The sequence below is a fragment of the Salvia splendens genome, chromosome 9 (assembly GCF_004379255.2).
Source record: "Salvia splendens isolate huo1 chromosome 9, SspV2, whole genome shotgun sequence".
Taxonomy (NCBI): domain Eukaryota; kingdom Viridiplantae; phylum Streptophyta; class Magnoliopsida; order Lamiales; family Lamiaceae; genus Salvia; species Salvia splendens.
The window spans coordinates 333,633-359,906 of NC_056040.1; the positions used below are offsets into that span (position 1 = coordinate 333,633).

Consider the following 26,274-nt stretch of genomic DNA (forward strand, 5'->3'; position numbering starts at 1 on the left):
AATTTGGACATAGGTTATGAGGGTCAAATTGTCGAATGCTAGATTAACAAAAGTCAATTGTATCATCGTGTTGAACAGATTACAAAAGTGGGAGACTTGTATAAATAGTTTGACAGATCAATATCCACTGGACATATACCACAATCGAAATCCAAAAACTATAAATCACCAACAAAATTACAAAAAATACCAATAAAGCAAATGGCCATGTATAACCAAATCCTTGTATGACTTTAAAAACAACATGATGAGACCAAAACTGCGACAGATTTTGCCTCCGACAAAACCCCGACTGCACAATCGAACCAAACAAAACCACAACGGGGACCTCTTTGGTCGAAGGACCTCCATCATCCCCACCCAACCTCACTGCAGAGAGACGACAAAGCTCATTTTTTCCTTTCAAGATAGGCAACTGCTTTTTACACATTATACAAGATAGTCTACATTTGCTAGCAAAACGCATCCAAGCTCAGCCAAACCATCAAACAGGTTGGTGCACAAACCATTTGCAGATGAATGCTGCGGCATCTCTCATCTGAAAGAATCGAGGAACAATATACGAATGAGATAAATACAGAGGAGAAGAGGAGGAGCTGCTGCCCTTTCTCAGCCATGACCACTATGATGGCAGAATAGACTGCAGTGCAAGCTGTTGCTGAGGCTGTAAAGACGACCATGTTGAGGCAAGGGTTGATGGAGGCAGTGTATGCTGTAGTTGTCTCAACAAATTAATCATTCGATTAGCTGTTTGCTCTGTTGCGAGATCTTTGCCAGCACAGATAACCTGTAATCGAAAGAATGTCTCGATACTGAAAAAAGCAAAGTGGTAACAATTTAGAATGTACGAAACAAACCTCAGCAAATACAGAAACAATTTTAGGAAGATACTGGTTGTTGGGACCCAAAACTTCCGCATCAGATCTGTCACAGTGAGACAAGATTGTCAAATGTTTAAATGAAGAAGAAGAAGAAGAAGTTGGGGCAGAATAATGTAAGCTGCTCACCTCTCGACCATTGAACAAAGCTGGTCGTGAACAACTTTTGCTTCGATAAGATCATTTTTAATTGGCAAGCAATTCAGCCAGGCAGGAATTACCTGTAATACAACCAACCATTAGAAGTGCGGCCTTAATCAAATATCCTGAAAACACTACACATAGCAGAACCAACTGAGCACTTCATAGTCAAGATAGGATCTCTATATCTAATCTTTATAATGTTTACAGAACTTACATTTTAATTCATAAAAACAAATAACCAACTGAGCAAATACCTGAGCTGAATCAATTCTGTCACGATGGAATTGGCATATCTTTCCCAGAGCCGAGACAGCATTATCATATGCCATCACATTTTCCGGCTGTGAAGCATTGGGATGCCGAATAACAACATTTAGCCTTGAAAGAGCCTCTGGACAAAGTAATAGCCAAATTCAGCATAATATGTCAAGAAGAATATGTGTATTCTACAAGCACGTGCGCAAGTACATCATACCTCCAACAAGAGGTTTGAATACAGAACCACCAAACTCGGCACACACACCAAGCCCATATACAGCAGCCTGAGAATAACAGTGAGGCAACTCAGAGATGCACACGTTACATAATTGACATCGTTATAAATTTGACTATTTAAGATGAAAGCAAACCTGGCGAACATCTGCATTTTCATCATTACATGCTTCTAACAGGAAAGGAAGATATGTATCATAATACCTGATCCAAATAAAAAGAAATACATAAGAAATTACACAACTTCAACCAAATCCAAAATCTATGGCATCTGTACATACTTGAGAGCTGCTTCACGGCACTGTTCAGCCACATCATCAAATATGCAAATGGCAATTCTTCTCTCTTCAGCTGTCTTATCCTTACCCTGCCATGAAAGGAGGCAAGGCAAACTTAGACAAAAAAGAAACACACACACAAAATAGATGGAGATGGACTTCTAGCACTGTTAAAATTATCTTCCTCAATTCCTTAAGATCCTCTTCAACAAGAGTAAGCCATATACATAGAAAAGGAGGTCAGGGCGACACATGTAAAAAATGAGACGTACCCACATCGGCATCAAATATGAGGACAATTCTTCGAAGAAAGGCAAGAAGGAGGCCTTAAATGTTTTAATCAAGGTTCCCAAAATTTCTCCAACCTGAACCACCAAACAAAAAAATATAAACGTTCAGTTATGAGTATTAACAACTAGGGAAGAGCTAAGCAGAAGCAGAAAATGACTAACTTGATCAAACACTTCTTCTTCTTGCTCGTTTTCCTCTTTTAGCAATTCTCCTTCCTCAGCATCAAAATCTTCAGCCTTGGCTCTCTCTGACCTCTCTCTTTTTCTACTTGAGCTAGCTGTAAGCACCTGTTTTATCTCTTCAACGATGCTTCTAACCTGACCCTCATCTAAAAGCAGTCCAGCAACCTGAGAGGAGGAGAGGACATAGTCAAATGTCAAATGGTTGTGTAGAACAATAAAATACATTTGCTGGTTGTATACTAGATAAGTAAATGAAATTTCAGAGCATGAGTAAAACAATTGACATAGCCATTCAAGCGTGAAGCTTATATCAAATGAAATCAATAAGGTAAATAAATCAGCTACGTGTGCCAAAGCAGAAAATCTAGCAGCCAATTTAAACATGACATGAAAATGCTTAAGCTGAAAATATACTGCTACAGCTGATGAAAGATATGCACATTAAAGTAAAAGAAAAAGATACTAACTACTCTCTGGCAACTAATCACTTTGATGAGTTCAGGCCTCAGCCCAAAGAAAAAAACCAGAAGTTCACAGCATAGACAGAAATCCACTGAAGATGTAAAACCTAGATACAATAAACTTGCTCACTCACAGTCTCCTTTGTAATTGTGTAACAAACATAGAAGATGGATTATTTTTTGTCATGCATCTACATTAGAGCTTTTAGCAAGCATACAATAAGAAGGGACAGAAACAGTTAAACATCAAATATGAGCCAACTAGTTATGTTGGCCCAATAATTATTTATGTTTCAGCAATTTCAACAGTTTATTTAATTGGTTATAAGTACCCACCTGGACACATTCATTCAACGCGTCCAGCATATTTGCACATATCTCTGTATCAGGTTCCTGCATGATATAAAATAGCTTATGTAACATCACATATATCAAGCATTGCAACCAAAATTAGTTTCTTCACACAAGGAGGCAAGTCGGCACCTTATGTAGAGCTTCTACTAAGGCAGGAATAATGTAGTCAGACAACTGCTTAACATATTGCTCATTACGGCCCTGAGCGATACCCTTCTCCACAGCCAATTTTGCAGATCGCAATAACTCCGGCATTGCTAGAAATGAATATCAAACATTCTTGAACATGCAGGGCATTTGTATACAGGCACGAATCACAAAATTAAGCAAGCCTATATTACCTGAAACAGCAGCTTTCCTGACTTCTTCGTGGAAATAAAATTTTAAAAGGGGAACCAAAATTGGCGCAACCTAAACCAAACATGATGGAGTGTGACAATCTGAAACAGTTCCAACTATCATATACAAAGCCAAATCCAATGTACATTCACCAACCTGATCAATCCATGGGTAGAAACCTTCCTTTAACTCATCAGCGTAGCAACACAGCATATTACAAGCAGTGGCCTTCTCTTCGAGGACACTTGTTTTAATTCCTATTCTTTTGTCGCCGAGGGTGATGGTCTCCATGCTGGAATATAGTAAAAGAGTTGATTAAGAAATTGGAGCTAAGCAAAAAGGACAAATCTATGCAGGGTGAGTTTAGAATGTTGACCCATTAGTATAGAGTATCAGCAAGAAATAGAACAGAATATGATCAAATATATCAAAGTGGTTGGATAGGGTGTTCACCTTTACACCTAAAGTGTCACTAAACATCCATATCAGTACAAATTTAAAGGACAAAAAAAAAGAATGGCCGTTGCAGAAACAAGGAATGTATGAACGAAGGAAACCTTTCATCATCAGATTCATCAATTTCATTGTCGGAATCAGCAGATGTGATCGTCACATCAGGCTTTAGCTGGGCAGATTGAAGCAAAGGAGGCATGACTACGCTCATGTAAGGTAAGAAATCCTGTCCCAAGCACTTGCAAAGTCTGGCCCATGCCTACAGCAGAAAAGAAGGTAATAGTTACAGCAAATATAAAGAAGCATATTAAAACATTCAAGCTCATCCGCATTCAGGGGAACGTGGCATACTTGTAACATGTAACTAGTAGTGGGATCATCTGTCTCCAATTGTGAGCCTTGCAATGACATAAGCACATCCATTACCTTGGAATAGAAAACTGAGTGTTATTGATATGAAAGTGGCAATTGAGTTTCCAAGTCATTATAGAACTGCAGGAAGTATGACATGATAAATTACATAGATTATAGTGCATAGGAATTAGGAAGAAAGAACAGAAGTACAACACCACCCAAAAAATAAAAAAAATGCCATAACTATTTCACAGGTTCTTCACCTGCTTGGCATCCTCCTTGAATATATCCTTTCCAACAGCCATCCCAACCAAGCTGATGCACTCCATTGCTTTGGCACGAAGCATGCGGTTAGACTTGTCCGTTGCATTGACCAATATAGTTTTCAGGTAAGGCATAACTGCTTCATAGTATTTCTTGAAAAGTTCCTGCCAGAACATCAAGTGATTAAGCATTCAAGTAAAGCAACCATTACTTGCTGAAATTAATACAAGACTGACATACCTGTGATGAATCTGCAACCGAAGCCAATGCAGTTAAGGCACCCTCCTGCACCATTTGCTTGGAATTCTGCAATTTATAGAACATAACTGGTTTATCACATATGCACTTGGACAGCCAAAAATTTATGTAATTAGTTTAGCATAGTTTGCCCTCAGCTATTTGCACCTGCAGTAACACAAGAAGCTTGTGCACTATCCCATCCAAGTAAGGTGTCAAAATTTCTGGAGTGCAGTTTTCACTGAAGTTGAGAACAGCTGAGGCTGCATGTGCCTGTACTCGGGGACTTTGAATATCGTCCATAGATGCAGCTAATGCTGGCAACACTCGTTGATGGTACTGAACTTGCAAGTCTGGACCCAAATCAGTTGACAACTGGCCAATTGCATTTATGGCAGCCCATCTCACACGAGGATGGGGATGTTGGAAAGAATTCAGGACCATGTTCACCACTTGCTCAAGATTCTTAATCATTACCTATAAAAAAAGATAACAAAGGGAAATCTGTCAACCAAAGAAGTTACAAAACTAGGCCAACAAAATCACAGCCCTAGTCAAGCCAGTAATTAACATATACAGCAAACATTTTTCCAAATTGTACCAATTAAAATATGTTAATTGACAAATAAAAAAGCAAAGATGAGCAACTATCACCATGCACCATCAATGAACAAGACAGTCAACCAGATCAAGTCCCACTAAAAATGCAAAAACTAAAATATGAGCATGCATGGCTTTCCTGCCATAATCCGTGATGGAAGCATAAAAAATACCCTAAACTGCTATAATACTACATTAGTTATAGCACCCAATACATGTTTGAGCATAAGACCAAACAACCCAGGTCCCAGAGAACACTTAAATGGTTCAAAAGCAAGAAAATAGCAACTCTCCGAGCTAACAATAATTACTAACTACACTCCTAGTCCTAAGTCCTAAGTAAAAAAGTGTTGCAAGGATATGAACAAAAGACAGGTATTAGTGAGTTCGAGTGACACAAAAGTGCCCACATATATGAAATGTTCACCATATTTATACCTTGGAACAACCCTCAGCAATCTGTGCAAGGGCAATGAGGGCGGCATGATGCTTCTGCCACTCGGGAGCAGATAAATAAGCCGGCAACTGCTCAGACGCCACAGGAACAATAGTGTTCCCACCAAGTGAGATTGCCAGCCTATCCAAACACTCCTGCCCAACGCTGTAATTACTCGTCTCTCCTGCGTCCTCATCCTTAGCCTCTGCACTGTGCCACGCCGGATCATCCTCCACATCCGTAAGCATCTTCATCAAGATAGAAAACGTCCTGCTAATGAACTGGGGCAGCTTCCGCATCATCCCAGGTGCTCTCTCCCGTGCTTCCGCAAGCGTAATCACAAATTCAATAGCCAAATGCCGCGTCCCTTCCTCCAAGCTCTCCGCCTCTGCTATCTGCAGCATCGACCCAACCACATCGACAATCTGCCTGCGCAGGAACCGCGGCTCCGTTCCAGCCAATTCTATCAGCAGCTCCAAAGCCTCCTGCGCGGTGGCTTCCTGCCCCGAGTTCAGAGCCTCAGTCAACGTCCTCATCATCGCAGGAAGTAAATCCTGGAACCTATCCCGATCATTTGAGCTAGATAAGCACTGGATAAAATTGATAACCGCGCTCAAAGCAGCAATCTTCACATCCGGATTGGGGGAACTATTGAGCACATTCAGAAACACCGCGTGCAAATCAGTGATATACGGAATCAGCGTTTCCCCGATAAATTGAGCCAATTGAGAGAACATCAGGAACGCGGATTCCTGCAATTTGGGCGACGTAGCAGTCACACATTGGAACATGAAGGGCAGAATCTCCGGCCACTGATTGTCGGGGATAAGCGATGAAGCGAGCTCAGAAACGGTGTCGCACAGCTTCTTAATGATCGATTTCGACTCCTCGTTCTGGATAGCGGAAAGGAGGATGTTCTTCACGGCGGAGCGAGTCGACTCGGTAAGGTGCGGCCAGATGAATGATTCATCCCGAGTCAACTGCTTCCGGAGGAGGATTGCCGCCATGGCCCGCGACTCGAGGTGGACGGAGGACGAGATCAGGTGAGCGAGCTTCAGCGCGAGCGAGTTAGGATCGTTCTGCTTCAGCAAATTGAAGATCGACTCAGCTTGAGAACGCTGCTCGTTGGCCGATGACATCAAATGCAAGATTAGGGTTTCAAATGGCGCTGGGTCCGGCCCCAGAACCGCCATCAGCTGCGCCTGCTGGAGCTGAGTCGCCTCCGCATCCATCGCACTGCGTCGCGTCGATTCAGCAATTAGGGTTTGCTTTCGCTCTTTCAATTCCCTCGCGATATCTCCCTCGCAAAGATGGCGCTCTGCTATGTCGACAAGATAACCTCTCTCTCTGTCTCTCTCTAGAGCTTCACTCACTCTCTCTATCTATCTATCTCACACACAGAGACCACGCACTGGAGGTGAATCTATAAATCTATCTGTATATATATCTACACAGACGGAACGAGGGAGGGATTGCACAACTACGCGAAGCGCGGAGTACAAGTTTCCGAAGCAGAGTGAACTGGAGGGAAAATAAAGCGCTGTGATAATGATGATGGTGGGGTTAATTAAGACTAAGTGGGCTTTGAATTATGATTTGCTGTTAATTAGGTGGAATCCAAATAAATAATACTACTAGTAAGAAAAATATTGTTTTGTTGCTATTTTTATTATTGAATGGGGAATAATTGCTTCTATTTTGGATCATTTTTATACTACTACTATTGATATTGATTATTGAATATGGGATATGATTATAAAGATGGTTTGAGAATAAAAATAATGGAAGTTGTACATAATTTAGTCACTACTTAATATTGCAATAATTTCATTTTATACTTTTTGCCTAAGACACTTGCCCACATTTGTCCTTTTCATATGATTTATGTAAGAGCTATTAGTAGTATGTTATATTAATTCATCTCTTCGTATAGGTAAAATTAATGAAATTTTTTTATTAATGAAAGGTCAAAAGCATTATATCAAAATAAAACAAAGTGAAATGGACTTAGAGCATCAGCAATGGCGCGGAACTCCCGACGGAATTCCCTGCGAAATTCCCAAAAACACCTCCTGCCACGTCATACGGACTTCCCACTGCACAGTGACGGAATTCCCGACGGACTTCCCACAATAATGCAATAAACGAGAATTCTGCGCGGGAATTCCGCTGGAATCAACGCAATGGCGGACGTCCGCACGGAATTCCCAGCGGAACTGCGAATTTCTCGACAGAATTCCGTATCCGTGCATGCCACGCACAATGGCGGACGTCCGCCACGGAATTCCGGCACGCCGGTGGGAATTCCGCGGTGACGTCGGCCACTGCTGATGCTCTTACGTGTATTTGTTCTTGGCCTAATTGGGTCGGGCTGGCTTGATTACATATAGAGTAGTTGCGATCACATACAGATTAATCGAGCTAGTTCTAATTGCGATCTACCCAAAAGATATTGATGAGATCCGAATATATGCAATGTTCGACATTCAACAATCAACAATGTCATCTATAAATTCAACATAATATCACAATAAATTCAATCACAATTAACATTCGATCCTGACAAGAACTGTACTACTACTATAAAACTAGTAAGATGCCATAAAACAAGCAAATAAAAAGAAACACAAATGAATAGTTGTATTACTGTTCAGCATGTATTGATCCCATCCTTGCAATCCTTAGTCAAGTCATTAAAGGTCTCCACCTTCTTCTTGGCTCTGTAGAGCACCTCAGTGTCCACCTCCACTCTCATATACCCGTCAAACTCAACGGGCCGCCCCCCGTTGAGCTGAGTCGTCTCGTTCCACCACTCGCTCGTGTTCCCCCACAGGTACCCGTAGTCATCCAGCAAGTGCACCTTGTAGTGCGACCTCAGCTTGTCGAAGTAGTTGTAGAACCCCTCGTTCGTCGCAACGTACAAGTTCCTCCACGGCGCCACCTCCCCTTGCAGCTTCGCCACTATGGCCTCGGGCGCTGTGTCCGCGTCCAAGTGAGGCCACAGCTTCTTGTCCTGCGCCTTCTGTCCCCGAACGACGTGCACAGCATCGTAATCCCAGTCCATGCTCCCACTGATCGCGGAGACGATGTTCATCAGCCGCTTCGATTTCCACAGCGCCTGCCACGGCCTGTTGATGTACTTCCCGGCCTCACCCTCACACACGCGATACCAGTAGTTGCCCTTCTCCTCCGGACCACCAGCAAACTCTCGCCAGATAATCGAGCTTTTATCCTTACTCAGCTCCATCGGTGTCACCTTATAGCTCTCAACCTTCCTAACCGGGACATTCGCCTTATGGCCCTTCTCCCATCTCCTCCAATCCCTACGAAACTCGCGCTCCTCCACAATGGAAGCCGACTCTTTCAAATGCTCAAAGTCGAAGTAGAACCTAAAATCCTTCCCTTCGTCATCCCTGCCACTCCTCGTGTAAGTAGACGCCAAGCATATGCTCAAATCCATCACCAACGTCCTGTTCAAGAACTGAGCTTCGCCTAGCGCACATAGAAAGCTCCAAAGATACTGATTCATCCCCTTGCAGTGATCTCCTCCCCTCGAGTAATACAAGTACTTCCCTCCCCTAAAAGCAGAATCCGGCCCCAATGTCGCGATCGTGTCATTGATCTCATCATCCCTAATGGTCGGAGGAGCACCCCTCACCCTCTGACCACTCCTCGTGCCATTCCCCCTACTCCTAAAACGACGAGCATTGACTCCAGAGTGCCATCGCCCGGCCCTCACCACCTTAACACTACAATCATCCTTAAAACCAATCCTATACCTACGAAAATCCCTATACCGCCTCCAAGACTTCTCCTTCCGGTTCCTAAACCTCCACGACACGTCACACTCATCCGGCCTCGTCCCATTCACCGGGGCTTGGTACTCCAAGAACACAATCCCTTTGAAAGTCCTCAAGTTAAACCTCTGGATTGCGATCAAGACCCTCGGGTCCGAGCAATTCACAACCGACGAATCAACATCCTCACAACTGGGCTTCAGAGTCACGTTCTTCCCGAGTGCCTCCTCGGATTTCTCAATGTTGGACTCGGTTATAGACCCCACAGGGCTCAACGCGGGTGCATAGGCGACGTCCTCACCGGTCCTGAGGATCGATGAGTCCATATGGAATGTGGCGTTTTCGACATCGGTGAAGACCTTAGTGAGAGCCCTAGATGACTCCCATGGGTCAGGGGGTTGGTATGTGATTGCAATCACACTGAAAATCAAGACTGAGAACACAAACACTGAGAAACAGACATTGCTTATCAGCTTTATCACGTTCTGCCCAATGGGATCTGTTTGATTCACTTCTTTCATCTAATAATCTAAGCAAGGTAACAAATCCCCAAAATCCACTCAAATCCACTTTATACAAATCTATATAATAGTCTAAAGCCAAAAAATAGGATCTTGAGCCTTTACTAGAAGCATAAAAATGAAACTACCACAAACAAGAAAAGCTCGGATCTTGAACTCAAACAAAATTGCAGAGGGAGGAGTGATTACCAATTATCTAAGACGGACCCTCGATTTCTATGAACAGAAATGGAAGCAAGATTGGATCTGGAGGTGTGAATTTGGAGAAGACAAATGGGATTGAAAAGAGCCCGTCACTGCTAACGCAAGTTTTTAGGTGAGTGAGTGTTTGTCTTAAACTTGAAGAAACAGCAATCCAAGAGATGTAATTAGTGACGAATTTAGAGTGAGTTTGTGACAAATATGAAAGAAAATTAGCTTCAAGAATATGAACACTGTGGGTCCCAGCTGAAGTCCAGTCACCTGTCATCACTATTGTGTCGGCTGTGTTTTGTTTTGGGCCGGGCCTTCATGTGAGTAACATTTTTTTTCGGCCCATATACTATTTTTATTTTCAATGGATTTTGCACGCAATTTTATAAAATTTGTTTATGGCTTATTTCGTTAACAAAAAATAATCTTTGAGTTTCTAAAAAAGCATTTTGTTAAAAATGTGGATTGTGTAGGTGAAAAAGTTAACTGAGTATTATTTTAATCGTTAATATAAATACAAGTTTTTTTGAAACGGAGTTGTAATAATTTAAGAGTTTTGTCATTGGCTCGAAAACTAAGTTTTGTAAATCTTGAAGTCGAGTTAGATGGATCGTAAGCAGCAGGCTGTGCATGAAGACCAACAAGCAACAACTAATGTTTCTAAACTAAGCTCAGGGATTTGAATCTTGAATGTAAACTTTCAACAATAACAACACTTGAAAAAGGGATTAAAAAAAACGGATAATTTTCATATTGAAATTTAGTATGGTTTTGTGAGATTAAGAAGAAAAAAATGTATTTCTGTTTAAAACATAAGGAATGAATAAGTGAATATGATAAAAGCTGCTTCAAAAAAGTGTGTTGGGTGATTGCCTTGCCTTAAGCTGCTGTTTTCACTTCAATGTTTAACCGACCTAACCTTGTATAAACAATGCAATTAACACTATTGAAATAACACAACCTAATCTTGAAAAGGAATTATACATGACCTGGTTGTTTCTACCTTAACTTTCTCAACATCCACATTGCCATCCTTGAGAAACAATACGAAATCTTGTAAATGCTCGGCTGTAGGCCGTTAATGCCCGCTGTGAGGCCAGACCGCCTGTTGAAATCCGAAAAAAAAGGCACTGTTCAATAATCAATGCACTGAGGATAGGATTATGAAGATATACCTTTAACACGCCTTTATCAGCTACGATCCTCCCAGCAGCCAGCGTGGCTCCTCCGGCCAAGAAGCTAGAATGCTGAAACGAGCCTCTGTCTTTTTTTGAGACGTACAAGGTCCTGGACGTGCTAAGGACAAAGATCCACTTGCAGCCCTTTGGGTGGTCTATGGTGTTGAGAAGCTCCCCAGATTTCTTGTACAAGAGCTTCCATCCTCCACTGCAACTTCGTAAGCCTCCCTCTCCCTCTACAAACAACAAATCACTAGTCAATATGCAATCCTTTTTAATACTAAAAATTATGTTAAATAACTTACTGGTCCAAGGTACTTGATGCACTTCTGTTGAAGCTTAGAACGAGGGCACTTCTCCGTAAGATTAACTTCCTTCCCCTCTCCTATATAACCATTTCGAAAAAGGTCATCAAATATTTCAGATTCTAGCTACAGACACTATTAATTAATTACCAGTAGAAGAAGGGCTCTTTGCTTTGAAATTTCAGCCATTCCATGTAATAGAAATGTAGATTGTGTCCATAACAGTGTCGTGGATCGATCTAGCAAACAAATTAAGAAAATCGATATCAGTATCTTCTCCGATCCTCATTGCTACTAATCATATTCACTGCTTCGAGCCAGTGCTGCAAGGTGAGTATCTGAGCTTTGCTGTTCTGTGATAAGTCTTTTCCAACCTGAAACACACAACTTTTTTAGGTGAAAAACAGACAATTAAGCAACCAAAATGAATCTACCTTGGCAGCCCTTGTTCTTGCTCTTGACCAGCGAGAGATTGATGTCTCGTGCTTCTCAACGTCGAAGAATGAAATGGAGTTCCTATTGAGCTCCGCAAAATCCAACAATTTCCACCACCTCTGCTCAATCAGAACAGCACAATCAGCAAGCATTCGCCTGGTCCGGAAGCTCTTGTAGACCTTCTGCATCTTTATAGCAGCCGATTCTTGATCATCACCTTGAGCCTCAATCAATCTCATGGTTTCACTTTTCTTGGCTCTAAACCTCAGATACCCGATCGAACCGGGCTTATCACTCTCTAGAAAACAAAGATTTACACAAGTTGATAATCCACCATAATCAATATCTAAACACCCACAGAATCATAGTATTAACCAAACAAAATCCAAAACTAAACACCAATTCAACTCATTGATTCAGCTGAAGTAACTGTAAATGCAAGAGCCAAATTACAAAGAAGAGAAAATATATATATATATATATATATGTTCAAGAAAACGAGCTGTTTTTAGTTTTTAAGACTAATGGAGAAGCTGAAATTACAAGGAAAGAAGAAAAAAAGGCTAAATCTTTATACCTGAATCAATGCCAAACAGAAAGTTCTTGAATTATAAACCAAAAACACCAATTCTACAAATTGCATGTGTGTGTGTGTGTATGAGAATGATATGGAGTTAAAGGCGGAAGTAAAACAAGAACTGGAATTCAATATAAAAGAAGAACAATCCTCCAAAGAGGCCAAGATAATCCTCCGAAGAGGCCTACGGTTGATACCGTCCTAATACACTTTATTTTCCGAGATATCTAGCTCTTCTAAAGAGGAGCTATTTATAAGGATCAACCTATAGATAAACAAAGAAACAAATCCTCAACATTTAAAGTAACCTTTCAACAATCTCCACAATAATGAAAATAATCTCAAGAGATAATGGAGATCATTAGCTTGATCTCTATCAGAGAAGCAGAGTTGTACGGATGGGATGGAGGAACGCGTAGCATAAACATAAAGAATTTCATTTACCATTATTACTACCATACGATTTTACTCTGTATTATGATTTCTTCAAGAAATTACTTTCATAAGTAATTTGGTGTAGATGTTTAAGCTGTTCAACATTTATAGAATTATTGCATGGATTATACAAAATATTCTCTCAATCCATCAAATAAAATGTTTTGTTTGAATCTTGATTTACACTTTTAACAGCTATGAACCAAGTCATATTTTTCAACGCGCCATCAACCATTAACATGAACAACAAAAGAAAAAGGGATAAATAAAATGTAAATTTTTCGTATTGAATTTCAAGGGAATTGTGATTTACACAAAACTCCACAAAATTTACAGTGTCCACCTCATTTTTTAGGATGGAAAGAACTAAAAAAAATATGTTCCTGTTTGAAACATTATCAATGAATAACTGAAAATATTCCTAAGTAGAATAGTAGGAATGAATTGAATGAAAGAATTGAACCTGCTTCACTAGTTGCTAAAAAAACTTGTTCCTTTATAGAAAAGAACTGCATCCAATGCTGCAGCTGCTCGCGCGAGAAAGGTTGCTCCCGGATGGCGTTGATGCGCGGGAAGGGAAGTCGATTCTCAGGCGGCATCTGCTTCTTGGAGATAGATTCACTTGCTCCAGCGCGCGAGTCTGGAGCCCCGGTGGATAGTCTCTCAAGCAGCCAATCCGAGGTCCAGCTCCCGTGCTCCACTTGCAAGACAGTTGCTTCCCCAATTGGTAGGACATCGTTCCTTTGTGTGAGTTGATTCGTTGGAGTATGGATTCCTCCACGATTGTCTCCTCTTTCGTGTCTTCTTCTTTTTTCTTGGAGATGTTGATCTGTTCCACACCGTTGCCTAATTTTGGAGCAAGAGGCTCTTCTGCTAGGATGAAGCTTCTGGTTGGGGATTCAGCTTTTTTCACTTCAATGTTTAGCCTTTCTAATAAGAACTCTTTACTCGGTATCTGGAGAGTGAGGTTACTAGAGCTACGTGGCGCATGTAGCTCGGACGAGTTAACCTTGTATTCGACAATGTATTCTTTCATATCCAGCTGCTCTCTTTCAGGCAAGTCATCTCCGGAGGAGATGTTTCTCATGTGCTTCCCGACTGATTCTTTATCCTCGTCATCAACAGAATCGAACTGTAAACAATGCAGAGAAAAGTTAAGCACAAAACTTCTCAAATCACATAAATAATATTCAAACTGATAAAAGAATAAGGCTGGTTGTTTTGTTTCTACCTCAACTTTGTCAAGATCCACATTATTATCCTTGAGAAATGATACGAAATCTTGAAAATTCTCTGCTGTAGGCCGGTAATGCCCACTGTGAGGCCAGACCACCTGTTGAAATCCAAAAATGGAAATGTTCAATAATCAATGTGAAAGAAATAAGCAATTCTAGCAGATTGAGGATTATGAAGATATACCTTTAAGACGCCTTTGTCAGCTATGATCCTCCCAGCAGCCAGCGTGGCTCCTCCGGCCAAGAAGCTAGAGTGCTGAAACGAGCCTTTCTTTTTTTGCGAGACGTATAAGGTCCTGGACGTGCTAAGGACAAATATCCACTTGCAACCCTTTGGTTCGTCTATGGTGTCAAGAAGCTCCCCTGTTTTCTTGTACAAGAGCTTCCCGTCTTCCACTGCAATTTCGTAAGCCTCTCTCTCCCTCTACCAACAGCAAATGACTAGTCAAAATGCAATCCTCTACGAACTCTTTAATAAAAATCGAGCTTCAAGTTATGTTGAACTCACCGGTCCAAGGTACTTGATGCACTGGTGTTGAAGCTTAGAACGAGGGCACTTCTCCATAAGATTAACTTCCTTCCCCTCTCCTATATCCAGCCTGCACGGTTGCAGCCATTTCGTTAGCTTCATCACGATACGAAAAAGGTCATCAAACATTTAAGATTATTACCAGTAGAAGAAGGGCTCTTTGCTTTGAGAATTCAGCCAATTCAAGTAATAAAAATGTAGATTGTGTCCATAACGGTGTCGTGGATCAATCTAGAAAACAGAAAAATCGAAATAAGTATCTTCTCCTCATTGCTACTGCATACCGAACCATAGTAATTACAAAGAACAAGCATACTCACAGCTTCGAGCCAGTGCTGCAACGCGAGTTTCTGAGCTTTGCTATTCTGTGACAAGCCTTTTCCAACCTGAAACAAACAAGGACAAACACATCTTTTAGGTGAAAACCAGTTTCACAGAGAAGCAAATGATGGCAGCAACCAAAATCTACCTTGGCAGCCCTTGTTCTTGCTCTCGACCAACGAGAGATTGCTGTCTCGTGCTTATCAATGTCGAAGAACGAAATGGAGCTCCTCTTGAGCTCTGCAAAATCCAACACCTTCCACCAGCTCTGCTCAATCAAAACAGCACAATCAGCAAGCTTTCGCCTTGTCCGGAAGCTCTTGTAGACCTTCTGCAACTTTATAGCAGCCTCGTGTTTGGGGCTGCTCGGATCCAGGATCGGTGAATTTGGCTGTGGCGTGGTGTTCCCCGATCTAGACAATAAGGCAACCGATTCTTGATCATCGACTTGAGCCTCAATGAATCTCATGGTTTGAGTTTTCTTGGCTCGAAACCTGAGAGATCCTTCTCTCAAGAGCTTCCCATTGAAGCTCGAAGATCGAACCGGCGTGTTCCTCTCATCACTCTCTAGTTTGGAAGAATTTGTAAGCACTGATTCAAATCCATTCTCCAAATCAAAGAAGAAACTAAGTGGACATGAACAAGATACCCCCATACAATTTTGGATGATGGATTGAAGAAGAATGCTCTTTGTGACCTGTTGATGAACAATTATTTCAGAAAAAAATAACCATTTCTTGAGTTCAAAATCATATTAAAATAACAAAGCACAAAATTGTGTATAACACACACAACCAACAATCCCTTCATTTCAATAACTAGTTGAGTTGGTGAATATAAGAAAATCATATGTCCAAATTTGCATATACAAACCAAGATTTACGCAAAATGGGACTCCACCATAATCCAATATCTTAAATATCTAAACACCCACAAAATCATACACAACATTTAACTACACACACGCACAAAATTTGATTTGAAAGAGATGTATCCAACCACAACACACAAAGCCCATTTGCAGAAATGAGAGAGACAAAATCCAAAATTAAACAACAATTCAACTCATTGATTCAGCTCAAGTAACTGTAAATGCAAGAACAAAATTACAAAGATGAAAAAGGTGAAATCTTTATACCTGAATCAATGCCAAACAGAAAGTTCTTGAAATATGAATGGAAAAACAGCAAAAGGGTCTCTAATTCAGCTGGTTTTTTTATACTCCTGTATCTGATTTGTTATAGGCTAGATGTAGCTATGATCTTCGTGTGTGTGTTTATATATAGACGAAGCAGAGCTGTACGAGGGTGGGGGTGGAGTGGGGTAGGGAGGAGGAGCACGTGGCATAGACTTTGAAAGACTTAATTTCATTTTTATCATATTTTATTTTTTCAAGGTTTTATTATTAATATGAAATGTAAATGTAAATTATGTAATGGAGTATAGTAGTATTTTTTTATGGTATTTATAATTTATTTCTATTTTGACCTAGTCGTTGTATTTTTTCCAATGATTCAATATTCATGTGTTATTACCAATTACCAACAAACAATTTGTGGCTCTGAAAATTGCTCCACTTAATTTGAGTTATTGAGTACATAAACTCATTCATGTAAGAATTTTTCATTTTAAAAAAAAATTAGTACTATACATTTACCTTTATCATGTATTTCTACCCTTATCATATTATTTTCATTTATAAATTCTATGTAAATTGGAAATCAGAGTTTTCTTCTTGCTCGAGGTTGAGTCAACTCCTATTAAAAGTTAGTGTAGACTGTAGAATATTCTTCATTTTCCCCTAGTCTTTGAAAAAAAAATACAATATCGTAGCTTAACTTGCAAGAATATCTCAAACAAATATAATTAATATTTTTTGAGTGAATTTTGGGCACCAATATCATTGACTTAGTCTAGTAGTGATTACTATCATATTTGTATGGAGACATGGAGTATTAAATTTGGCGTGGATATTCTTAATTAGTTGCTCAACAATGAGATACGGTATACCATTGCTTGTTTAAACAAATAACTATACAAAATACTCTCTTCACAATAAATAATTAGAATATATTGTGAGTGGAACAGAAGTAACAGCCAAATAGTAGTACAGTATTATTTTTTTTAAATATAATTAATATAAATGAGGAAATTGGTGAGTGATGTGAATAAATTGCTACTATATTAAATGTAGTATATTATTGCTGTATATGTTTATTGTGAACGACGAGAATCATTTGCGATTTATGTTCATTTTATTAGTAACCAAATGAGTGAATATAAGAATAAATTGATAATTTGATTTTATACTGTATAGATCAATAATTAATGCATGTTAGTACTAAATTTAAGGTATTTTGAATCAAACGAAATATAGTAGAGAAAACAAATAATGTTAACATGTATATCAAAAAATAGCATGCTCAAGTAATGCATGCTTTCAATATATGCAGATTGCATATATTTGTGTACGAATATACAAAGTTATTTATATACTATTCGATTCAATATATTTAAGTACGAATATACAAATTAATGTATATATATATATATAGGGTAGTGATCTATGGCAAACACTCCTTAAGCAAATAACTAGAGAACAAATCATAGCCACAAGATCAAAAAAATCAAGGGCTAATATTAATTTTCGAATTTAATGAGATATTAGCTCCCTCAATCACAAATTTACTCCATAATAACAAGTCAGGGGTATTTTGGTCATTGCACAACGAATTAAATCCAATTTTGAAAATTGAATTCAAACCGTGTCGCGTCTTCTTCTCTTCTTCTCTCTTCTCCTCTTCTCGTCGCAGTTGGCGGTGTCGCAGAAGAGAGTTTTGGTGGCGACAATGGTGGTTGCCGAAACCGTCTTCGCTCTCATCGGTAGCTCAGCCGCGCAGGAAGGTCCCGCACCGGCGCTGGCTTCCGTCGCTCGCCGTCGCCGTCGCCGTAGCCGTAGCTTCGTTCGTCGTCGGCGCGGCGCTCAGGACCTGAGTTTTTATTTTCCTTTCTAGGCTATGGCGGAGTGTGTATGTAATATATATTGATTTGCGGTGTTTGGGGGTTTGGATCAGTTGAATTGCTGTGTTTGGGGTTTTTGAAATTCTTTTTCGGTTTGTAATATTCATTCGACATTTTTATGTGTGACTTCTAACAGTGTGTATCACACTATTAGATATTCATACTGTGCATTTGATGTTAATTAGGATAAGTAGTATAAAATTGCCATTTTCTCCAAATCATATTGCCCGTAAGTTCTTACCAATTTTGATGTTATTATTATATTGATTTCATTACTTATTTTGTTGTTGTTGTTTATACTATAAGAGTGATGTGTTTTGTAAACAAGAGTGAAGTAAAATCACAATAAGAGTGATGTGTTTTGTAAACAAGAGTGAAGTAAAGTCATGCTACGAGTGATGTGTTTTGTGAACAAGAGTGAAGTAAAATCTGAGTAAGAGTGATGTGTTTTGTGAATAAGAGTGAAGTAAAATCTGAGTAAGAGTGATGTGTTTTGTAAACAAGAGTGAAGTAAAATCTGAGTAAGAGTGATGTGTTTTGTGAACAAGAGTGAAGTAAAATCTGAGTAAGAGTGATGTGTTTTGTGAACAAGAGTGAAGTAAAGTCATGCTACGAGTGATGTGTTTTGTGAACAAGAGTGAAGTAAAATCTGAGTAAGAGTGATGTGTTTTGTGAATAAGAGTGAAGTAAAATCTGAGTAAGAGTGATGTGTTTTGTAAACAAGAGTGAAGTAAAATCTGAGTAAGAGTGATGTGTTTTGTGAACAAGAGTGAAGTAAAATCTGAGTAAGAGTGATGTGTTTTGTAAACAAGAGTGAAGTAAAATCTGAGTAAGAGTGATGTGTTTTGTGAACAAGAGTGAAGTAAAATCTGAGTAAGAGTGATGTGTTTTGTGAACAAGAGTGAAGTAAAATCTGAGTAAGAGCGATGTGTTTTGTGAACAAGAGTGAAGTAAAATCTGAGTAAGAGTGATGTGTTTTGTGAACAAGAGTGAAGTAAAATCTGAGTAAGAGTGATGTGTTTTGTGAACAAGAGTGAAGTAAAATCTGAGTAAGAGTGATGTGTTTTGTAAACAAGAGTGATTTGTTTTGTAAACAAGAGTGAAGTATTCAAAATCCACTTCAATTTGACAATTTCTCCATTGAGAAACACCACGGCTCTTTTAGCATGCACTTCTCTTATCAAGGTTATGGATTCATCAACTCACACATACATCTAAGCATCCAATTTCTGATCAAGTTATAATTATTTTTGGAGAATTACACCAGCCATATACCTAATTCAACTAGTACATAGGAAGAAAATCCTAAAACTGATATTAGAATCCTTGAATAATTTTCAATCCCAATCCATTTCGGTAGAAATTACTAATTAATTTTTTTTAGTTAAATCATTTTCGAGCTAAAGCCGAGCGAAAGCGGAAAGAAAAAATGTTATCTCCACTTAGAAAATATATAATGCATAATTGCTGCAGCATACAGCGCCGGAGCCGAAGAAGTCGACGAGATCACTGACGGCGGCGGTGCAGCCGTCGGAGACGTCTGAGAAGGCGTCGGAGTGGGCGGAGCCTGCGGCAGCTCCGCCACAGAGACAGCTAGCGCGGCGCATGACTTTCGTAAGATTGGATTCACGGTGATTATATGTTATTCATGAATTCACATTGATGTATTGAATTCCCAAAATGCCCCTGGACAAGTTTTTTTTCATAAAAATCTGAAAGTTTGTTTAAGCCATAGGATTAATTTGGAGTATTAAAATGTGTGGCTGAGATTTGTTCTCTAGTTATACACTTGAGATTAGTTATATATTGATCACTACCCTATATATATATATTCGGAGATCAGGTGAAACTTCCATGCATTTGTCAAGGTGAATAAAGTGGATTGCTGAGGTAATAAAAACAAAACACTCAATATTTATATACAAGTCGAAAGTGTCGGTTAATACTTTTTAATCGAAAGTGTCGCATATTTTGTATTTTAAAATTACCCTCAATTTTATGCAAAACACAGAGACATCATAAAGATATTGTCTCTCTTATATATTTGTCAATTAATTTAAAAGGTTTTATGCGGTGGCACTAACTATATACAGTTATACACATATATCACCTACTGATAAAATTAAAAAAGCAAACTCGTGTATTAAAATATGATAGTATAACAACTTTTTTGTGGCTGCCAGCTTTATAAAACCCTAAACTAGGAGTATATTAGTATTATTTTTACCAAATTATATTTTATTTTATTTTGCTAAACTATGGATGACACTCCAACAGATAGTAAGAATATATACAATTAATTTATTATTCTATAAGATATACCCTTGTTTAATTTATAAGTTTAAACTGAGATTACGTTGATATATTGTCAGCGTATTTATAAAATACTACTATAAGGTTAGGAAAGAGATAATATTATCACGAAGTAGAGTAAAAAGGAGGGAATAAGGAACTGCCCATAATTTTTTTCCTATATGAATAAAATTTTCCTACTTTATAATTATATGTAAAAGTAGCTGGAAAAAAAATGTAAAAACACTAGTATACATTATCATAGTACTATAAACTAACGCTCGCTGAGTGATAAATATACTCCAGTATATCCGAAAGAATTCCCAAAATCAAGAATCCAAATTCCAAAAGCAATCACATCACTGCATGGTACATCCAAAATCTATCATTGAAAGTTTGAAACCCACAAATCACAAGTAAATAATTGAAATCCAGAAAGTTTGAAACCCACAAATCACAAGTAAATAATTGAAATCCACAGCAATCACATGTAGCTTGAAATGTGAATCCTTGGTTTCAAATTAACATATTTAGGCTATCCACAATGGCGCCTAGCGCACCGCCTAGCCGAGCGCCGGCGCTAGGCGGTCGCTAGGCGAACCATTGCAGCTTCCGAAAACCGCCGAGCGGTTTTTCGGAATTAAAAATCGCCTAGCGCTAGGCGGTCGACGGGCGCTGGGCATTCCGCTCGGCGCCATTGCAGCGTCGGGATCGCCCAGCGCATCGCCCAGCGGTTTTTTTGTTTTTTTTTTAAATTTTCGAGACACTATATATACGCGATTTGCACTTCATTTTCATTCGCACCACTTGTATTAACGAGGGAGCCACCGAGTGATTTTTTTTAAGTAATGTACTTTTTTTTTAATGTAATTTTTATTATTAATGTACTTTTTAAAAATTGTAGTACTTTTTTAAATTTATTGTACTTTTTTAATTTATTGTACTTTTTTTACAATTAAAATAGTATTATTAATGTTTCCCGTATATGTCTCGTAAATTAAATTCTGTATATTGTGTTATTAGTGATGTGGCTATTGATGTGACTGAGCTATTTATGATATGGCTAGGCTATGGCTGGGCTATTTCTGATGTGGTAGGAGGATTTTTAGTATTGATGATGTGGCAGGAGAAGTTTGTGGCTGGGCTATGGCTGGGCTATTGCTGTGCTATCACCACTGTGGATACCCTTATAGAGGAGTATAAATTTTATTTAATGCAGATATGTATAGATTTGTATGAACACACTGTCACGCACAACTCTCCAAAGCGTACGACGCGCCGTACAGATCTATCCGGCCAGTAATAATTATCCACGTGTCGTCACGCTTTAGAAAACGCAAATCTATTTTCGCATTAATGCACCGACGGACTGTACTCTGAGGTACAACTCCAGTAAGCCGCCCATTCCTTTGAGATTCCTGTCTCAGTTTTAGTCATCATACATAATTCACCTATTTACTACTCCTAGTGGTTTTACTAATTTTTTAAAATGGTTTCATTAATCTTGACTCAATTTATTCCCAATTTTTTATCGCGAGATTTTTTTTGACATTATAATAAAATAATTCACAACATTATAAGATGATAGAGGTCACACCATAACCACCCTCGTTCCATAGGGCACAAAAAACAAGTTCCCATAAATATTTTCCAGCTAGAAATGTGTTTACTTGTGCTTCTTCAGACGTGCTTTTGACTTTTTACAAAACATTTTCTTAGATATTGTTTAATTTATCCAAAACGAATTACTAATAGTTTCATTTAGAGGTAGGTGAGTTTTCCCTTGACCGACAGCGCCAAAAAGTCAATAACACGTCAGAAAAGTTAATTAAGTTTGGGATTTAACAAGAATGTAGTCACAAGGTAGATATAGTAGTTGAATTTTCACAACATTGGTTGAATGTACTTGTAAGAAAAAATGTCACAAAAATCCGACCTTATGAGTTGTGTTAGTATGATAATTCATAAATGTAGTGTAATGAAAAAGCTTAAATAATTTTACACTCCATGTTATAAATATTATATACAAATAAACATAAACTAATTATTGTGGACGTCCCAAACAACAAAATTGAAATTACTCCTACTTAGAGATAGGGAGTAATGTTTAACAAAATATTTGAAATCTCACAAATATATATTTTTGGGCAGTTCAATAATCCTTTATTTAGTGGATAAAAAATATACTAGTACTAAACTATTTTCTATTTTATTCTCAGCTATATAATATACTACTCCCTATAGCCCAAAGGGTAAAAATCAATGAAAAGGCCAACAAGGAAAAGACCAACAAAGAAAGCCCAAATAAAGATGGGCCAAAGCCCAATCAATCGATAAATATCATGCACTGAGTCAACCCGCCGAGGTCATAGTAGTTTCATTTCATTCCAATTCCATTTTCGTCATCGCGCGAATCACATTGGTTTGCTTCTCTTCGAAGTCGCACACTTAGCTCGTTACAGGTTAATTTTATCCACATTTTGCTACTACGCATGTATATATATAACTCTGTATGATTCTATTGCGTGTGTTAATATTAATATTTTATCAGGGGATCGGAATCGAGGTGGTTAAGTGGATCTATGGCGGTTACTGATTTTTTGTTTTTATTTATTTTTGAATTAGTTTGTTTGAAGAATAAATCTCAAATTCCAGCAGAAGTTCTCGGATATGTGATTTATTTATATTTTATAATGTGTTTTGGTGTGATTATTAGGTCGTAATTGTTTGATTTTCACCAATTCGCAGCGGTGTAGGTTTTCGGTTGAGATTTTGTTGAAAAATCCAGCTTATATTTGATTGAATCGGAATTGGTGAAGATGATGTCCTTCGAGATGAACGATCGTAAAAGTAAGTTTAATACACGTTGGCGCTCGTCTACTTTCCTGTTAAATTTACACTGTTTTGGTTCTGATTGTGGAGTGGGTGGAATCAAATTGGCATGGGTACACGCGTTTATAAATTCAGCTGAATATATAAATGTGCGATCCTTCTCATTTTTGAATTCTCTCGTGACAAATTATCAGCTCGAATGATTCTCTGGTGTTCCTCATTATTCAACTATGCTATAGGAACTGATGTTTGGCTTTTAGAGCATCATTTGTTAAAGAAATTTCTAACCGGTTGAGCATGTCTGATCTTATTTTGGTTCAATCAAACAGAAATCGGACTCGGTTTGACAGGTTTTGGAGTGTTCTTTTCATTTCTCGGGATCATTTTCTTCTTTGATAAGGGTCTGATTGCAATGGGAAATGTAAGTATGATCTTGTGGCAGGTTATCATCCAGCTTATAATTGTGTATTTTAACCCATAATCTTCCTAATGCTATTTTTTCTTCTGAAACAGATCCTTTTCTTCGCAGGCGTGACATTAACCATTGGGCTCAAGTCTTCAGCCCAATTCTTTATGAAGCGTTCTAATTTCAAGGTATATTTTCTTGTTATGATCCCCGGCAGGTTGGGGCCACGGTGAAGGCTCTAGCAGTCCCCTTGCTGTATCTTCATTTTAACTTTCTCATGTTGATTGCAGGGAACAATTTCTTTTGGTGTTGGCTTCTTCTTGGTTATCATTGGATGGCCTATCATAGGCATGATAGTCGAGGCTTATGGATTTGTTGTGCTCTTCAGGTATAATGCTGTTTATACTTTATGAATCTTTTACTTATAAACTAGTATTGTTTATTTTCCACCCTAGTGCTAGATGTTTATTAAGTTTTATTTGCTGCAGTGGCTTCTGGCCGACTCTAGCTGTATTTCTGCAGAAGATGCCTATTATTGGATGGCTATTCCAACAACCTTTTGTGAGATCGGTAATGTTGTTTTGGCATCTTTGCTTACGTATGAGTTAGTGTGCCATATTTTGTGGAGTTTTGATCCTTCCATAATGATTTGTAGCATAAAGTCCTGGTTCATGATGTCCAGGTTTAATTTAAGGAGTTAATTCTGTTTTAATTGCAAAGATATTCTAAGATTTTTGGATGCCTTTACAGATACCTGTCTGTATTTTGCTTTAGTTCCAATGTTCCAGCGGTTCTAATAGTTAAGTTAGTTTGTAAGATAAGTGGAGTTCATTTCATGATCTGTTTAAATTTACATAGTACTGAAGGCTGTTTTTAGATTGTCGAAATCATATTGCACATATCCCTTCTTTAAAGAGCCTTGACATATTCCAAAATTGACTATAGAGTGGTAGCCATTATTCCACTGCTGCTACTGTGCTTCTATTACTTCATATCCTGTTATAGACTTTGCTCTTGCTCTGTTTATAAGGATAAACATAACTTGCAATTATCATCATTTACTGACCTTTAACAATCGGATCACAATTTTCATGTTTCACAATTAGTTGCATTCAGTAATTGGTGTCAAAAGGAGACAGGTCCTGCATGAACGATTTATTTTGTCATCTGAGCTTGACTTCAATGGAAATTCATACTCTAAAATATCATATTAATGGGTTTCAATAAGTTTTTGCCATAATATACGTAAAATAAGGAAGTTGTGCTTGTGGATGAAATATTAACCTCTTCTTTTCGTTGGCATCTCATGATAACCACCATTTTTTACAACATACTCTGCACTCGGCTGTCTTGGTGTGGAATGGTTATTTTGGTACGCATCCTGTTCACAGCATATAAAGTCTCACGAGCCAACTCTTTCCCAATGCAGTTTTTTGACCGTTACCGTGGAAAGAGAGTACCCGTCTGAATCATTTTCGCAAGAAAGGTCACTACTTACCTATGGGCTGCCTTGTAAGTTTTGTAAAAACACTTTGTGACAAGCATGTCAGGATAAAACCGATACAGTGTGGGCTTGAGTTATGCATGGTTGTCTTTACCTCACTGGGAAATGAAAGCTTCAATCATTTGGTGTACCAATTTCATTGATTCTTTTCTTCTAGTCCTCTTCCCTAATCTGAGACATGGTTATAAGAACGAAAAACAGTTTCCACACAAAACTATATTTCCATTGATTGACTGAGTTGGTATTTTGTTTGCAATATTACACTATTGTTGCTAAAAATATGGTGAGTCATGAGACTGTAAATCACTAGATAATCTATACCACATTAGATTATTTGCATTATTGTATCGGCTGTTGAAGGGTGTTTAATTTGAGATTTCATTATTATCTCGTAGACAAGATATAATTTGTAGGATATCTGGACTTTGGCTTAAATAATCACGATAATTAATGTGCAATTTTTCGCAGTATTAAGTTTCTTTTTTATTTTCATCCCTTTCATGTCCCCTTCCAATCATGAGGTCGTAATGTTAGGATTATTATTATTAGCAGTATTAAATTCAGTACGATATCTATGCCCAAATAAAAATAAAATTATCTAAAGAATCTCAACGAACAAGTTTCATGTAGTAATTCTTTCTAAAAAGAACAAGAATAGATGGAAGTAAACCTAAAAGCAAAATATACAAAAATTGCAACAAGTTTTTCATAAACAACATAATCTCAAATTCATTGAGTTCAACAAAGCTAATACTACTATAGTATATTAGAAATAGTTAATAATAATAATATGATAATCTAAAAACAAGTAGTATCATGTAAAAACTTTATAAACAAAATACGACAAATGGTTATTGTATGAAAATAGCAATTAAATTTGAAATTATATAAAAAAAATTTAATACTCCTATTATATAAGTCATCGTGACCC

General features: G+C 38.3%; 4 protein-coding genes and 1 pseudogene across 7 annotated transcripts; 1 reads left to right on the forward strand and 4 right to left on the reverse strand.

Annotated features, from left to right (window-relative positions):
• Nucleotides 1-70: 70 nt before the first annotated feature.
• LOC121748066 (importin-5-like) lies at nt 71-7,280 on the reverse strand. Its single transcript, XM_042142274.1, has 19 exons — nt 5,766-7,280; nt 4,896-5,204; nt 4,731-4,796; nt 4,490-4,654; nt 4,224-4,298; nt 3,977-4,131; nt 3,576-3,711; nt 3,422-3,491; nt 3,210-3,337; nt 3,063-3,119; nt 2,245-2,430; nt 2,065-2,157; nt 1,796-1,881; nt 1,652-1,718; nt 1,498-1,564; nt 1,277-1,413; nt 1,008-1,099; nt 858-924; nt 71-787 (listed from the first exon to the last, which is right to left on the reverse strand). Exons 1-19 carry the CDS (start codon nt 6,993-6,995, stop codon nt 623-625), a joined length of 3,351 nt encoding a protein of 1,116 aa, XP_041998208.1. The 5' UTR covers nt 6,996-7,280; the 3' UTR covers nt 71-622.
• A 968-nt stretch (nt 7,281-8,248) lies between these two features.
• Nucleotides 8,249-10,459, reverse strand: LOC121748282. Its single transcript, XM_042142532.1, has one exon. It carries the CDS (start codon nt 10,079-10,081, stop codon nt 8,414-8,416), a length of 1,668 nt encoding a protein of 555 aa, XP_041998466.1. The 5' UTR covers nt 10,082-10,459; the 3' UTR covers nt 8,249-8,413.
• Nucleotides 10,460-11,106: 647 nt separating this feature from the next.
• LOC121748045 lies at nt 11,107-12,430 on the reverse strand (annotated as a pseudogene).
• A 1,064-nt stretch (nt 12,431-13,494) lies between these two features.
• Nucleotides 13,495-16,590, reverse strand: LOC121748988 (IQ domain-containing protein IQM2-like). The gene is made up of 8 exons (XM_042143588.1): nt 16,427-16,590; nt 15,437-15,985; nt 15,288-15,353; nt 15,110-15,198; nt 14,947-15,037; nt 14,623-14,862; nt 14,435-14,536; nt 13,495-14,335 (listed from the first exon to the last, which is right to left on the reverse strand). The coding sequence occupies exons 2-8, from the start codon at nt 15,941-15,943 to the stop codon at nt 13,700-13,702; spliced, it is 1,731 nt and encodes a 576-aa protein (XP_041999522.1). The 5' UTR covers nt 15,944-15,985; nt 16,427-16,590; the 3' UTR covers nt 13,495-13,699.
• Nucleotides 16,591-22,972: 6,382 nt separating this feature from the next.
• On the forward strand, nt 22,973-25,477 carry LOC121749801 (vesicle transport protein GOT1-like). Of its 4 annotated transcripts, none has more exons than XM_042144437.1 (8): nt 22,973-23,063; nt 23,153-23,167; nt 23,350-23,451; nt 23,763-23,854; nt 23,947-24,027; nt 24,130-24,227; nt 24,328-24,409; nt 25,269-25,477. In XM_042144437.1, the coding sequence occupies exons 3-8, from the start codon at nt 23,421-23,423 to the stop codon at nt 25,305-25,307; spliced, it is 423 nt and encodes a 140-aa protein (XP_042000371.1). In that variant the 5' UTR covers nt 22,973-23,063; nt 23,153-23,167; nt 23,350-23,420; the 3' UTR covers nt 25,308-25,477. The 4 variants fall into 4 exon arrangements, with proteins under 4 accessions (XP_042000371.1, XP_042000372.1, XP_042000373.1 ...); XM_042144440.1 differs by having other exon boundaries at nt 23,003-23,063; nt 23,358-23,451; XM_042144438.1 differs by lacking the exon at nt 23,153-23,167 and having other exon boundaries at nt 22,976-23,063.
• Nucleotides 25,478-26,274: the final 797 nt, after the last annotated feature.

What these genes read in the sequence shown, in the direction of transcription:
- LOC121749801 (XM_042144437.1), top strand. Translation starts at nt 23,421, where the DNA reads ATGATGTCCTTCGAGATGAACGATCGTAAAA. An exon ending in GTCTGATTGCAATGGGAAAT is followed by an intron (nt 23,855 to 23,946) that starts GTAAGTATGATC and finishes CTTCTGAAACAG; the next exon opens with ATCCTTTTCTTCGCAGGCGT. An exon ending in AACAACCTTTTGTGAGATCG is followed by an intron (nt 24,410 to 25,268) that starts GTAATGTTGTTT and finishes TTCCCAATGCAG; the next exon opens with TTTTTTGACCGTTACCGTGG.
- LOC121748988 (XM_042143588.1), bottom strand. Translation starts at nt 15,943, where the DNA reads ATGGGGGTATCTTGTTCATGTCCACTTAGTTTCTTCTTTGATTTGGAG. An exon ending in TGCAGCACTGGCTCGAAGCT is followed by an intron (nt 15,199 to 15,287) that starts GTGAGTATGCTT and finishes TCTGTTTTCTAG; the next exon opens with ATTGATCCACGACACCGTTA. An exon ending in TGGATCTTGACAAAGTTGAG is followed by an intron (nt 14,336 to 14,434) that starts GTAGAAACAAAA and finishes CATTGTTTACAG; the next exon opens with TTCGATTCTGTTGATGACGA.
- LOC121748066 (XM_042142274.1), bottom strand. Translation starts at nt 6,995, where the DNA reads ATGGATGCGGAGGCGACTCAGCTCCAGCAGGCGCAGCTGATGGCGGTT. An exon ending in AGCTTCTTGTGTTACTGCAG is followed by an intron (nt 4,797 to 4,895) that starts GTGCAAATAGCT and finishes TATAAATTGCAG; the next exon opens with AATTCCAAGCAAATGGTGCA. An exon ending in TTGTTTCTGTATTTGCTGAG is followed by an intron (nt 788 to 857) that starts GTTTGTTTCGTA and finishes TTTCGATTACAG; the next exon opens with GTTATCTGTGCTGGCAAAGA.
- LOC121748282 (XM_042142532.1), bottom strand. Translation starts at nt 10,081, where the DNA reads ATGAAAGAAGTGAATCAAACAGATCCCATTGGGCAGAACGTGATAAAG.